This window comes from Phyllostomus discolor, chromosome 1, assembly GCF_004126475.2.
Source record: "Phyllostomus discolor isolate MPI-MPIP mPhyDis1 chromosome 1, mPhyDis1.pri.v3, whole genome shotgun sequence".
Classification (NCBI taxonomy): domain Eukaryota; kingdom Metazoa; phylum Chordata; class Mammalia; order Chiroptera; family Phyllostomidae; genus Phyllostomus; species Phyllostomus discolor.
The window spans coordinates 161,012,969-161,026,913 of NC_040903.2; the positions used below are offsets into that span (position 1 = coordinate 161,012,969).

The 13,945-nt window shown below is 36.6% G+C and overlaps 1 protein-coding gene across 3 annotated transcripts in view; it reads right to left on the reverse strand.

Moving 5' to 3' along the window:
- The window catches only part of CEP152 (centrosomal protein 152), a 90,442-nt gene that overhangs the window by 11,974 nt on the left and 64,523 nt on the right, over nt 1-13,945 (reverse strand). For 2 of the 3 annotated variants that reach the window (XM_036033273.1, XM_028507513.2), the window contains exons 20-22: nt 8,257-8,907; nt 4,869-5,010; nt 958-1,125 (exon numbers count right to left, since the gene is read on the reverse strand). In XM_036033273.1, the coding sequence (XP_035889166.1) occupies nt 958-1,125; nt 4,869-5,010; nt 8,257-8,907 (961 nt within the window). The remainder of the gene's footprint in view (nt 1-957; nt 1,126-4,868; nt 5,011-8,256; nt 8,908-13,945) is intronic. The other variant, XM_036033283.1, reaches the window with a different exon arrangement.

Below are 13,945 nucleotides of genomic sequence, written 5' to 3' on the forward strand. Positions count from 1 at the left end.
GCTATGGGTTATGGGGCCACACAGGAGAGGCCCACCTACCCCAGACTGGGGAAAATCAAGGAGGGCTCTGCAGATAAGGCATCTTCTCAGTTGAGTCTTAAAGGATGAAAGAGTTAGGCCAAAAAGAATGAGAGGGTACAGTGTAGGACATAGTGACTTCATAATGTATAAGATCTGGCAGTAAAGAAAATTCCTGCCCAGTTCAGGAATCTGAACTGTTTCAAATGTAAACAGCACAGAGCATGGGATATAAGTGAGTAGTAAAAGGTAAGAAGATGCACCCTCATAAGCCCAACAGCTTCCCTTCTAACAAGGACAACAGAAAACAGCAGGAGGCACCCGTTTTAACATTCCCTGAAAACACTGTGAAAATGGACTGGAGAGAGGCCCCATCAGACCCATACACCTTTGTTCATGTCTTTTCCCTCCACCTAGAACACTGTCCTCTTTGGCAAAGACCTTCATCTTTCAAGGCTCAGTCAAGCATTCCTTAACTCTAATAGGAGGAAGAGTTAATTAACATATTTTCTTCCCAGTTTACATGAACATATTGCTGGTAGCACTCAATGCTGCAGTTATTTATTGATCTGTGCTTAGTTCTCCTCACTTGATAACCTTCTTGAAGGAAGACAGCAGTCTCGCACACCTCCCTTGGAACTAGAATTTCGTCTGATGTATTTACTGTGGGACCCCCAGTGCCTAGAACTCTGCTTGACACATACTGGGCACTCAGTGTCTGTTCAATCAAAATGGGAAGAAAGGAATGTGACCTTTTCATCAGAGCTCTCATTTTCCTCTTCCTCTTTTGAGTTCAGTAATAGTAAAAATACAGTCCAAATTAGCTTACATGAACCCCCCAAAAGAATCAGTGCCTACATTCACTAAAATGTCTATTTGAACATTTCAACAGGGATCAAAGAGATTTATACTGGCAGCGGTGCTACCTGAAATGCTAACCTCCGATTTTTTCCACTACAGCTTTGTGCTTCCTTTCTAGATGCTGAAGATGCCTACAGCATTTCTCCAGTTTTCCTTTGAGATCTTGACATTCCTGCTTTGCCTTTTCAAGTTCCTGGAAGCAGTGTCCACAGCATGAAGCTTTAATTTCAGGGATCTTTTTCTTATCTGTAAAAATTAAATAGTAGAAAACCTTTATATATTTAGAATGAGAGCTACAAGGAAGGAAGGGAGGGAGGGAGGAGGAGAGGGAGACCAGATGACGTAACTAAGGGCTACCGTGTAACTGGAGAAAGAATGATGCTTAAGGGAGAGACCTGGGTTTAAATCCCATTCCCACTACTGTGTGACTCAGACTGTATTACTTAACCTCTCTGAGACTTAGTATTTTAATATATAAAATTGAATAATACCATCAGTTTTAAATTGCCATGAAAAATAATGCTCAGACTTTAGTACTGAATGCCATTTCCCACTAAAATCTTGGGATCTTCAAGAAATGGCTGATTCCAGTAATGGAATGGGGTATATATGAGATGAGGCTAGAGTATTTTGCTGTGCCAGAAAGTTAGAAATTACTCAAAAATATAGGCATGTCAAAGGACACAGGAGCCAGTTTGAAGAGGCTCCACTAGCTGGATTTAGAGCAATTTGAAACTTAATAAGTACAGTAATAAATTCATGAGTCATACCAATAATCCTACCAATAACAGGGTGGATGGATAGAAGGATGGACAGGTAGGCAAGTTAGTAAGTAGATAGGTAGATGGACAAACAGATAAACAAATAGATAAATAATAACTACACAAACAAACTGGAGGGGAGGATTCTTGATTATAACAACATGCTGAGTACCAACTGGCAAAAGTGAAGGAAGGTCTGGAGTTGGAAAAATTATAATTGTGCAACCACCACAGTAAAGACTGGATCCGGTAAGCACCATCAGTGATTGCTAAATATAAGAAGAATATATTTTCATGGCCTTAAAAGCATCCCCCCACAGTGCTCATCAGTTGCAAGGGTGGGGAACCCAGGAAGACGACCTGACAACACCTTGACCAGGTGCTCAAACGAACCTCACCAGTGACAGACACCGTGCACCTCCAGATGTGAGACATGTCACCTGCACGGTGCTCCAGCCCAGAACACACAGCCCGAATCTAACCATGAGGACACACCAGGCAAACCCCAAATGGGAAAGTTCTGGTGAAAGCCTTGGGGAAAGGGGGAGATGTTGGAGAGAGTGGAAAATGTGCCTCTCAAAAATGTCAATGTCATAAAAGGCAGAGGAGTTGTGGAAATATTCTAATATTCTAAATGAAAGACAATTAAAGAGACATGACATCTAAACATATGCCTAAACCCAGACAGAGTCCTGTACTGGAGGGAAAAATGCCATGAGAGACATTATTGGCAAAATTAGAATACAAACAGTACACTGACAGAGTATTTTCATCTAATGTTAAATTTACTGTACTAATAAGCTTATACAAGAAAAATTCTTTTTTTTTAAATACATACTGAAGCATTTAGGAGTAAAAGGGCACAATGTGTATAACTTAGCCACAAATGGTTCAGGAAAGAATGAAATAGTCACATCCACATTCACATAGAAGAACATAAAATGAGCAAAATGTTAGCAATAGGTGTGTCTAGGTACGGGTACATGAGTGCTCTTTGCAACTATTTTTATTTTTGCAACTTTTCTGTATGCTTAAAGTCACTGCCAAATGAAAAAAATGATTTAAAACTATGAGGAGGTATAAGTGTATAAAAATTTTTGGGCAAGGAACCTGGCATAGAGCAAGTATGCAATAATCACTGTGGCTATCAGTAATATGTAGTAATATGTAGAATTTATAAAATTTAATAAATAAAAATGACACAAAAATGGATCATTACTATTAATATCATTGATATTATCATAAAGTAGAAATATCAACTAGCACAGGCTCAGAAGCCAATATCCAGTATGTTGATATAAAGTCACTGGTCTATCAATACCTGACTTTTTAGTTTCATTTAAATGGTGACATTTATGTTCATAAGCATTGAAGAATTAATAGAGCATCACTTTGGTACTATACACTGCTTTCTATTCTTCACTTAAGATACTGTTATAAAACTAAAAACCAAGCAAATGCCCATTAACAAGCAAGTAAATAAATTATTGCATGGTCTTGCAATGGAATACTACACGGCAGTGAAAATGAATGACCTAGAACTATATGCATTAACACTGACAAATCTTAGATGCTTGATATTAAGTAGAAAAGGCAAGTCAGAAAGATCACAACAAGTATTAAACCATTTTTACAATGTTAAATGACACACAAAATAAAGCAACAGCTTTTTGAGGGTACCTATACTTGATCAAAACAAAGAAAAGCAACAGAATAATTTTTAAAAATGAGAATAATGGTAGCCTCAGGGTGTAGGGAAGGCGTCGGAGAGAAACCGCGGTGAAACTCCCGGCCGTCTGTAACAGTGCTGGTCTCCTTCCGTTTCCTGCTCTGACAGCAGGTTCCGGGTTGCTGGCCTTCATTGTTCATATGAGTATGATGTGTATGGTTTGCATGTGTCAAGAATTTCATAATTAATGTTTAAATTGCTTTTAAAAATAATGCAATATTAGAAGAATACAACCAGTCAACAGTGGCGCTCTCTTGTAAGATTGCAAAGGACTTTACCTCTTGCTATACGTTTTGGATTATTTAATGGATTTGTTAATGTGTTTGTAGGGAAAAAAACAGACTGAAGAAAGACAAATATATCCTTTTATAGTCTGATTTGACTTAGTTCAAAACACTTCTTTCATGTTGACAGAACTTCCCAAAGCTAAATATTAACTAAAACTACCCGTTTCACAAAATAAAACATGATCCTCAGTAAACAGCAAGATACAAATTAAGGTGGTACTGCATCTAATTAGCAATTAGATATTCTCAGCCATCTGGAACCTAGAAGTAAGGGAAAGCGGTCTAAGAACAATAAGGAAAAATAACCGTTGACTGTTTCTTAGGAAAGACAGAGCTTCCCTCAGGTTCTGGTATTATTGTCTACTGAACTGAAAATGAGTGAAAACTAAGGCTATTGGCTTAGTGCTTGTGATTTGCTCTGGCAACTCTTAGTTCTTTCCAAGTTACAAACAGGAAGAATATGTGAGTGTTTGTATGCTGGGGAAGGAGCAGGCTGCAACAGAATGAGAGCTAAGAAAAGTTATGCCAATTCTAGCACAAAAATCTCAGGCAGCAGGAATCTAAGCCCGGTATTCCTTAGTGAGCTCTGAATACCTCAAGGGGCTGCAGTACAGCACACTAATTCTTTTTCACAATGACAGCTCAAAGTCATTAAGGAAAAGTTACACTGTTAATTCATCAAATTATTCAGGGAACACAAACTGTGCCATTCACTCAGCCATATGTTGGGGAGGAAGAGATAAAATCACTGACCCTGCCCTCAAGAAATTCACAAATCAATCAGAAAACACCTAATACACTTCAGAAACATTTCCAACTTTTAAAAAGATAGGTTAAAATAAGTGAATAACTTGAAATAAAAAGTCTCAGCTATTTGGCAATTCTCTTATCTGAAAACTTGATTAATCAATAAAGCCAGGGAACAGAAACAAGACCGGTCTATTAAAATTCTCATTATTCTCCTCCTAATCAGAATCACTTCTGAATAGAGGGAAGGCCATAAAAAGACAGAAGTAAGAGGGTCTAAAGCAACCATGTCTTCCAAATGCAAAATGAAATCTGTGGGGTGGATGCACATTGAGTAGAAGTAATATTATATGTGTGTTTGCTCAAAAACTATGATACACATTTGATCTCCTCTTATCTTCAAAGCACCCTCCAGAACCGTGGTTATGGGTGTCACAAAGATCAGTAAGAATCAAACCCCGTTACCAGCTTCTGCTTCTGTGTCTTGCAAGGCCAAGGTCTGAGGATGGTGTCCAGAAGTGGGTGCAGGAAGGGCGACCAGGACTCCGGGGTCTCCTCTGCCAGTGACGCCCGTGCCAGGGTCCTTACAGACCTTGGCCGTGTTGCTCTGAAATAGAATATCTTCATAGTTAATGCCTAGTATTTAACATGCTAATATTAACCACGTTCCTTAAAAAAATAATGCCTGATAAAAACCTGCCTAAATTATCACCAATATTCTTCTTATAGTGTTAAAGTGAATATTGTCATTACTATGAACTAGTCTCTGATGAGGATGTTTTCCAAATTAGAACATTCTCTGGCAGAGGGCTGGTGGTCCACTATGAAGCAGAGAGAAGATATATATGAATTTAAGATATTCTAATAGTTTATGTGATCAACCATAGGACAGACTAGATGAAATCAAAATTCCTCTTGAAAATCCAGAACATTTTCACTGCAGCAGGAATCAAATTCACTAGAAACTGTAATACCAATCTTTTGCCTTCCATGAATTGAAAGTAGCAACAGTAAAAAAAAATTTTTTAATTTACATAGTATGCTATATGTTTCTAAATATTTTAACATCCCTTGCCATTTTGTAAGGAAGGCCAGTTGAATTCCAATATTAAAGAGAGAAACTGAGGCACATCTAGTCATAAAATATCTTGCATAAGACCATTTCTTCACCAACAGGTATCGAACACTTATTGCACTCCAGTCTCTGTTACAGGCAACAGAGCTACTAAGCAAATTAATGGTGAGACATTCTTTTAAGGCAATATTTTCAGATTTTGGACAACTACTGCATCCCAAAGAATGATCTGGAGAGAGCTGTCTTGCTTAATTACTTAAAACACATTATATATATGCTTGATTTTGATGATGAGAAACTCATTTAATTGACTGTCAGGAAACCTACTTACAGTGCCCAACAAAAGCAGAAATTGACAGTTAAAGAGAAAAGGCAAATTCTGAGCTCTCAAAAGGACATGGAATGGAGGAATCAAAGTGGAGCCCAAAGGCAGTTGATGTTTCTAATGTCTCCTCAAAACTGGAGAAAAGTTAAGATAAAACAAAAGATAAGAAGTGGCAACCCTTTTGTCTTAGCTTTGACTTGACTTTGGTGGTAAGAAAACATAGAATGTGCATCCTTAAGTTCTGTTTGAAAATATTGTTTCAATTGATATTTCTCTTTTCTTGTATCCATTATGAATTACTGTATTAATGCATACTGTATTGATAATGCATTCATTTCCTTGGAGACTTGATTTTTAATTCATTTCATCCTTCCCATTTTGATCATCTTAGTTATTTTAATGAAACTTTTTTCATGTATACTGATCAGTTTTCCTGGGTTTTTTTTGTTTTGTTTTTTAAAAAGACTTTATTTTTAGAGAGAGGGGAAGGGAAGGAGAAAGAGAGGAAGAGAATCATCCATATGTGGTTGCCTCTCACACACCCCTCACTGGGGACCTGGCTGTGGCCCAGGCATGTGCCCTAACTGAGAACTGAAGCAGCGACCCTTTGGTTCGCAGGCCCATGTCCAATCCACTGAGCTAAACCAGCCAGGGCAGTTTTCCTGTTTTAATGTTCATGAACAGTTGCAAAAACTATAAATTTAATAAATCATCAATCATAGCTCTTTGCTTTCATGGCACTTACATTGCAATTTTATAATCACTGCTTTACCTCGAGGTTCTGAAATGAGTTAGCTTTAAAACAGCAAAAATCAAGTATTAGTCTATGACAAATGCCAGATTAGGCATTTCAAAGCCACCCTCTTCTCAGGAATGAAATCTGATCCCACCCAAAGCCACAGAAGTCTAAGTTCTTAGCCAAATTACGTGATTCTGTCTCCATTGACATGTAAGCCACATTAAGTCATACAAATGATCTTATACTGTTTGCACAATTATAAGCCCTATTAAAGGACCTCAGGTTTGATTATATATTAATGGTAAGAGAAAAGCGTTAGATTTTTCTTGATATTTATAGCAGAGATCGCCTTTTCAGGGAAGCAAACTTGAAAGCATATATAATGTGATTTTCCCATCACTTCTCATCATTAAAACCACCTATACATAATTCTTCTTATTTTAATTATCTATTTTTCCTAAAATTCTCAGTAAAGTATTATAAACAATATTCATGGGAAGTAGCTCACCCAATTACTCTTAAACTGAAAGCAACTACTAAGTAGTAATATCTTTGTGAAATCAAGAATTAAAATTATCAACTGGAATAAAATATGATGGGGTGGACTGATCTTTCAGGTCCCTTCAGCTCTAAAATTCTGGGATGCAGAAAAGCCAAACTGCATCATGTACATCCTATGAAAACCCAAGTAATGAGACAAAACCCAAAGATTTTGTACTTTCTTTTTCCAATGATCAGCAATACTATATGACTACCCAAGGTAGTAAGTTATCCCCACATATAACTAGACTCAGATTTTTTTCCTAGCTTGTAAGTCTTTCCAAAAGATATTAATAACAAATGCTCAATCCTTGCCTTGCAAATCTTTAATCATGCTACATATCTCAATTCTTCTACCAGACAAACCTTATAATACTGGCATTTTTTCCTTCCTCTAAGTCCAAATGTTGAAATCGGCTGAATCACAATGCCTAGAATATCATTCTGGATTTTTCACACATACCCGATTTCTTTAATCATAAAGGAGCAAGATTTTGATATTATCAACCGTTCCACAAACTAAAAGCTGGTGTCAGAAAGTACTTATACAGCTAAAAAAAAATACAACTGATTCATTATACACACATATATATGTATGTATGTTTGTATGTATGTACGTGTGTATTTATGTATATAGTATATGAACAGAATAGTTTTGTGTGAGTGAGCCATACATACCTCTATTTGCTTGTTTCTACATCAATACTCTTTGTACTTGGTTGGTCTTTTGCCTACATAAGACATAAATTTCTTGAGGGCAAGAAATAGGTTTCTAAACACTTTAGAAGCTCTTAAGAAGCCCTAGTTTAATGATGCATATTTCTTGAATGCCCAAAAAACAAAATAGGGATAAGAGTCATTCAGTTTCTGAAATCTTAGGCCCTTACAATGTATAACTTTTTTTTTTTTGAAAAAAGAAAGTATCTATAGTCTAAAAGCTCTGCCTCATATTTACAGCACTATGAAGAAGTAGAGTTTATAGCAAAACAAAAAACAAAACAAAAAAAACTGTAATCTTTTGGATTGCTACAAAAAGTTTTTTAAATCACTGGTTTAAAAAAAACACATAAGTCTTACATTTATTAAACTGTAAAATGAAAGGAAAATCTACCATATGCAACTTCTACAATCATCCTTGATATTTAATAGTTCTTTTCACTTTTCAGGAACATACCTTTGCCCATTCTGATTTGGCATTTTCTTTAAGTAGGGAGACTATATCTTGAAATGCTTTCTGAATGCAGGCCTTTAGTTTTTCAAAATACCGCACAGACACCCATTCTGAAGAACAAGTCAACACAAGGTCTGAAAGTTGCTTGTTTTCTGAACCACTGACATGCTCCTTTTGTGTATCCTCTAAGAGAAGTTCAAGGACAGTTAGAATGTCTTCCTCATACTGGTGGATTTCCAGTTGGACCCGCCTGGCTTCCTGCATAGTCCACTCTCTGCGACTCTGGTCTAGACATGTTTGTAATTCTGTCTCCTTCTGAAGAAGCAGCTCAGTTTTTTGTTTCAGAAAGTCTTCTTTGGCAGCCGCAAGCACCTCATTAATTTTATTTCGATGATCATCTAAAAATTGCCGGTAATCTTGCTCATTTTGTTCTTGAATTTTGCGAATTTCTTCCTGTTTTTCTTTGTTCCATTCATTCCAGGCCTTAGCCAACTCGGCCCTAACAATCACAGGGACTTCCTCATCTTTTAATTCTAGCTCTCTCTGAAGAGAATGAATCTTCTCCTCCAATTCCTTTCCAGGTATTACATTTTTCTTCATATTTTCAAGCTCACTTTTCCACTTCTCTTTAGCTTCAGAAACAGCGAATGATATCTAAAGGACATAATAATGTACATTTAATTCTTCTCATTAATAAAAAATTAAGCTAAAGTAACAATTTGGGTTAACAAGAGAACTTAGTAAGAGACATAAAATCAAAATTAAAGGCAAACAGTGAATTTAGATAAGACATTATTTTAAAAATATTCTTACACTATACTTCAGAATCTTTTCTTCATTTTAAGTCACATAACATTTGATCTTATGGCAAAAACTACAAGCATTCCCCTTAAGATTGGGAACAAGACAGGGATGTCTGCTTTCACCATTGTTATTCATCATAGCACTGGCAGTCCTAGCCACAGCACTCAGACAAGAAGAAATAAAAGGCATCCAAACTGGAAAGAAGGAAGTAAAACTGTCATTATCTGTGGATGACATGATACTGTACGTAAAAAACCCTATAGACTTCACCAAAAAACTACTAGGCCAAATAAATGAAATTTGGCAAAATACTGGATAAAGAAATCAATAATCAGAAATCAATGGCATTTTTATATACCAATAATGAACTATCAGAAAGAGAAACTAAAAAAAAATCCATTTTGCAACAAAAAAAATTAAAGTATCTAGGAATAAATTTAACCAAGGAGTTAAAAGACCTGCACTCAGAAAAAATAGGACATTGAAGATAGAAATTGAGGAAGACATAAATAGTGGAACTGTGTTCATGGATAGGAAGAATTAACATCATTAAAATGTCCTACTACCCAAAGCAATCTATAGATACAACGCAATTCCTATTAAAATACCATGGGTGTATTTCACAAATATTCCAAAAATTCATATGGAATCAAAAAAGATCCCAAATAGCCTCAAAAATCTTGAGAAAGACCAAAGTTGGGGGAATCACAATACCTCATATCAAGCTATAGTACAAGGCCACTGTCATTAAAATAGCCAGTAATGGCATAAGAACAGACCTCTAGATCAATGGAACAGAACAGAGAGCCCAGAAATAAACTCATGTCTTCCTGGTCAATTAACACTTGACAAAGGAGCCAGGAGCATACAATGGAGTAAGGACTGTCTTCCATACATGAGTTTTGGAAAATTGGTCTGTTATATGCAAAAAAAAAAAAAAACAACAACATGAAACTAGACCACCAACTTATACCATACCACAGAATAAACTCAAGTTGGATAAAAGACTTAAATATAAGTCACAATACCATAAAAATCCCAGAGCAAAACATAGGCAGGAAAATTTCAGATATCTCAGGTAGCAAAAAAATTTTAATATCCAAAATATATAAAGAATTTATACAATACAACACCAGGAAGACAAGCAATCCAAAAAGGGGCAAAGGACCTGATTAGACTCTTCTCTAAGGAGGACATACAAAATGACCAGGGACGTATGAAAAAACGCTCAACATCACTACCGATCAGAGAGATGCAAATTAAAACCACAATGAGATATCACTTCAAACCTGCCAGAATGGCCATCATAAATAAATCAACAAATAACTGCTGGCAAGGGTATGGAGAAAAGGGAACCCTAGTGCACTGTTGATGGGAATGCAGACTGGTACAGCCACTGTGGAAGAGTATGGAATTTCCTCAAAAAATTAAAAATGGAACTGCCTTTTGACCCAGCGATTCCACTTCTGAGAACATATCCTAAGTATCCCGAGACACCAATTCAAAAGAACCTATGCGCCCCTGTGTTCACAGCAGTGCTGTTTACAACAGCCAAGTGCTGAAACAGCCTAAGTGCCCATCAGTAGATGAGTGGATAAAAAAAATTTGCAGTATATTTACTCAATGGAATACTACATGGCAGAAAAAAAAATTCCTACCTTTTATGACAGCACGGATGGACCTGGAAACTGTCATGCTAAGTGAAATAAGCCAGTCAGTAAAAGATAAATACCATATGATCTCATGTGTTTGTGGAATTTAATGAATAAAATAAATTAACAAGCAAAATAGAATCAGAGGCACAAAAACATGGAACAGGCTGATAACTGTAAGAGGGGAGAGGGTGGTGGGGGTTGCTTGAAAGAAGGAGAAGGGACTAGTCCCAGGACACATATGCGTGACCCACGGACACAGACAACAGTGTGGGGACTGCCTGAGGGAGTTGGGGTGGGGGACTGCTGAGTAGAAACGGGCAAAGGGTAAAAAATTCAGAGAACTATAATAGCATAAACAATAACACACTTTTTAAAACATCAACCAAAAATTAGTTTCTTGATGAGCTAGAAATTTAAACTGACAAAAGATATGTAATTACATAATTGTACAAAACCAATTTTAGAAAAAACCCATATCAGTTTTTAATACAGAAGCAATTTCAAATTTTATCTAAGCCCCCCAAACGAATTAAGTATCTTTCACATGAAGCAAAAGCAGCCTTATAAGGAAATCTTGCTATCATTTAGGAATATAACATATACCTGCATAATTACTTGCTGACAAACATAAATGTATTTTAATGCAATTTTAGTGGTTGGAACAGTTCACTAAATGACAACAGCAAACAGAAAAAGTTGGGTTTTTCCCTTAATTTTCTTTTATAACGGAACAGAAATATTAGATCATAGAGAATAAGAGTGTGTAACCAAAAAGTAATAGGTAACCAGAACACCCGGGCTCTAGCTCTAATCCCGTTCGTGTGAGGAGGCTCTGGAGACCAACTGCTGCGGGATCTCACAAAATAACAGCTTTGGAACCTCAGGCCCAGTCCTCCACTTCTTTGAGCCTAGGTGTCCTCATCAGTTAAAATCAGGATAATTACCATGCCCACCTGAGAGAGTTATTTTAGGATTAAATGACAAGGAGATAAGCCATTTAAAGTACTTAGCCCAGAGTGTGGCAAACAATAAGGACTCAATAATGCTATGTAGTTATTATTGCTTTTGGCTTCTTGTCCTTGGAAAAGTCAATCTGTTTAGCATTTTACGGTCTTCATCTATATAATGAGCAAACTGGATAATTACCTTGAGTCCCTTTAACTTCTAATATTCGTTGACTGAATCCAGAGAAGTCATCAGAATACAACAGTGTTAAAAGAACTGGGCTATTCCAAAGGCTTGGCCTAGTCAGTGGTAATTGCTGTAATTAATACTACATACATGCTCTGAATGTGGAGACAGGATATCTGCTTACTAAATTTTCTGTTATGTAATGAGAGCAAACACCTCTACCAATACAGATTTATAAGCACATGTTACAAACCTTTAGTCAACAGTATGTGTTCATAAATAGTTGCAAATAATAAAAAGTTTCTGAACTGTATTTTAAGTTTACTAAATGAACCAGTATCTAAGATGAGCTTTACAAAGGAGTTCACAGTAAAGTTCTTTTGCTTCCAGCAGAATAATTCAGTAGCGTATGACACATGTTTAAAGAATGCTTTAGAGAAAACAGTTCATGTTGCAATGATACCTGGAAATCACTGTTAGGTGGCTTGGGTGGAGGTGGTGGATCTCACAGAATCTGGATAGCTGGCACAGTCTCCCCAAAAGCATACATCCTCTCACGTGAAGTCTTAAAAGGAGACTTGGACAGGATTTACTGCTCAGTGGTTCCCAACTTGGCTGCACATGAGCATCAGCTGAGCAGGTTTTAAAAATCCCAGTGCCCAGGCCACAACCCATAACAATCAAAACAAAGTCTGGGAGTAGGAGCCAGAAAACAGCATTTTTTAAAAGATCCTCAAGTTTTTCCAATGTGCAGTGAAGTTTGGGAACCACCAAACCAACCCAACTACTTATGGATTCTGGAAACTGGCCTTACATTTCCACAGACTTGAGGATCACTCCAATCCTGCAAGAGCTCTACGGCCAATACTATGAAATTGGACCTTGCCCGCTTCCTTTGGTTTGAGCACTGATGCCCAACATGCTCGCATTAGGCTCTGTGGCTGAATAATCACCTAAAACAGTGTGACCCCTACCCACGTGTGGTCCAAAGACTGGCAGTGTGTCACATCACCTGGGAGCCGGTGAGAAATGTGAATTCTCAGGACTCACTCCAGACCCACCAAAGCGGAATTTCCAGGAGTGAAGCCCAGGAATCTGATTTAACAAACTCCAGGTGACTCTTAAGCCTGCTCACTGTCCTCTGTTGCTGTATTTCTGCACTCCTTCAGGCCCTCTGTGTTCTTGAGGAATGATCTCTTGCCTATTTCCTATATTCTACCCAACTGCATCACTCTTCTAGACTTAGCTCTGAGACACATCTACATACCATAAGATTTCCTCTTTCTCTCCCCACTAAACTTCCTTTTGAACTGCTTCAACTTACTAAAAAATATAGAAAATAATATAATAAACAGGTACTTCCACATAACTTTAAAATATATTAAAATAGATTTTATTTGTTTAATTATTTCCTTAATTTGAGGAATAAGCATATGAATACTATATATGAATCCTTTATAATGTCTGTTCTGCATATTATTTTCTGAAATGACTGTGACACTGAGAGAGCAGTATGTACTTTACACTACAATCTGTTATGCTTTGCGTATGACAATTGAGAAAAGAGGATCCGTACACATGGCACAAAATGGCACCTTAAGTTTGATCTAGTTTTCACGTCTCCAAACTGGTAGATATGAATGCATTTCCATTGTTTTTTTGCTGTTTGGAATTCTCATGAACATTATTTGTTCATACCTTTGGCACACTTACTTATGGATGCTTATTTTTCTCATATATAAGTGTTAATGTCTCCCATATTTGATTCATTTATTTTCCTTATTTTATCATCCTTTTATTACACAAAAAGTTTGAAATATTTGTATATATTTTATTCTATTACTTTATCTTTCCTACTGTGCCTGTTGTCTCAAAATGTATTATGATGTGCATTTGAAATACTCAATTTAATTTTTAAAAAATAACTCCTTAATCAACCTAGATTTTATTGTGATACAAGGTATGAGAAAACTTAATTTTTCCAAAGTATTTGCTGGCTGTCGTAAGAGTATTTATTATAATATTATTTATCATTTTGTTGTTTTGACATAATTATTGAGTTTTTATGCATAGCTGGGGCTAACTCTGAAGTCTGTATTTTA